The sequence below is a fragment of the Brassica oleracea genome, unplaced genomic scaffold, assembly GCF_000695525.1.
Source record: "Brassica oleracea var. oleracea cultivar TO1000 unplaced genomic scaffold, BOL UnpScaffold05168, whole genome shotgun sequence".
In the NCBI taxonomy this organism is placed as follows: Eukaryota; Viridiplantae; Streptophyta; class Magnoliopsida; order Brassicales; family Brassicaceae; genus Brassica; species Brassica oleracea.
Window position 1 is genome coordinate 1 of NW_013621691.1, and position 871 is coordinate 871.

At 35.8% G+C, this 871-nt stretch overlaps 1 protein-coding gene across 1 annotated transcript; it reads left to right on the top strand.

Annotated features, from left to right (window-relative positions):
• Positions 1-43: 43 nt before the first annotated feature.
• On the top strand, positions 44-867 carry LOC106322029 (agamous-like MADS-box protein AGL27; the record flags this gene model as incomplete). Its single annotated transcript, XM_013760222.1, has 4 exons — positions 44-313; positions 460-521; positions 602-701; positions 823-867. Coding segments are annotated over exons 1-4 (264 nt in total), but the record flags the coding sequence as incomplete, so codon positions are not given.
• Positions 868-871: the final 4 nt, after the last annotated feature.

Below are 871 nucleotides of genomic sequence, written 5' to 3' on the forward strand. Positions count from 1 at the left end.
AAACAAACATGTTTGTGATTTTGTTTTAAGCGATATACACCACATTTATGTCTATATAGAAACTAGTTATAAGTAGTATTAATGATACAAACTTAAGTCACTCATATACAATATCTATGTATAATAGCATTCTCTTTCCGTTTCATTCTCTCTATAAAGGCCGCTATTGGTGCTCTTTCTAACTCGTAATTTAAAAAAAAAAGGTTCATGAATTGGCTCTTGTACGTATTTTTGTTTTGTTCTTGATATCTCCAGCATGACCAACATCATCGATCGTTATGGCATACAACATGCTTGTGAACTTAGAAGCTTGGTAAGTTAGCTGAGAACATCATTTAACGTGGTCGTTAATGTCATGAAGGGATCGAAGTGTTGGCTGCGTCTGAGATAAACTCTATGCTTTGAACTTGTCATAGCGACTGAAGTTTCTAGGTTTCCCATCATTTTTTTCACGTGCAGGATCTTGCAGAAAAAACTCGGAGTTATCTTCCACACAATGAGTTACTCGAATCAGTCAAAAGGTTAGCACTAAGACGCCTTTTCCCCTCTTCATCTGATCAAAAAAGTTTTTTTTTTCCTTTGTCTACTTATGACTATGCAGCAATCTTGAAGAATCAAATGTCGACAACGTAAGTGTAGATTCTCTAATTTCTCTGGAGGACCAGCTCGAAACTGCTCTATCTGCAACTAGAGCTAGGAAGGTATATATGCTTGCTACGAAGTGAATGAACCGATTATTACATAAATATTCTGTCTAGTTAGTTTCCTAAGACCTTGCTTGACTTCAGATGAAATAACATAGTTTTTAATGTCATGTTGCAGACAGAACTAACGATGGAGTTTGTGAAGATGCTTCAAGAAAAGGTTAGTG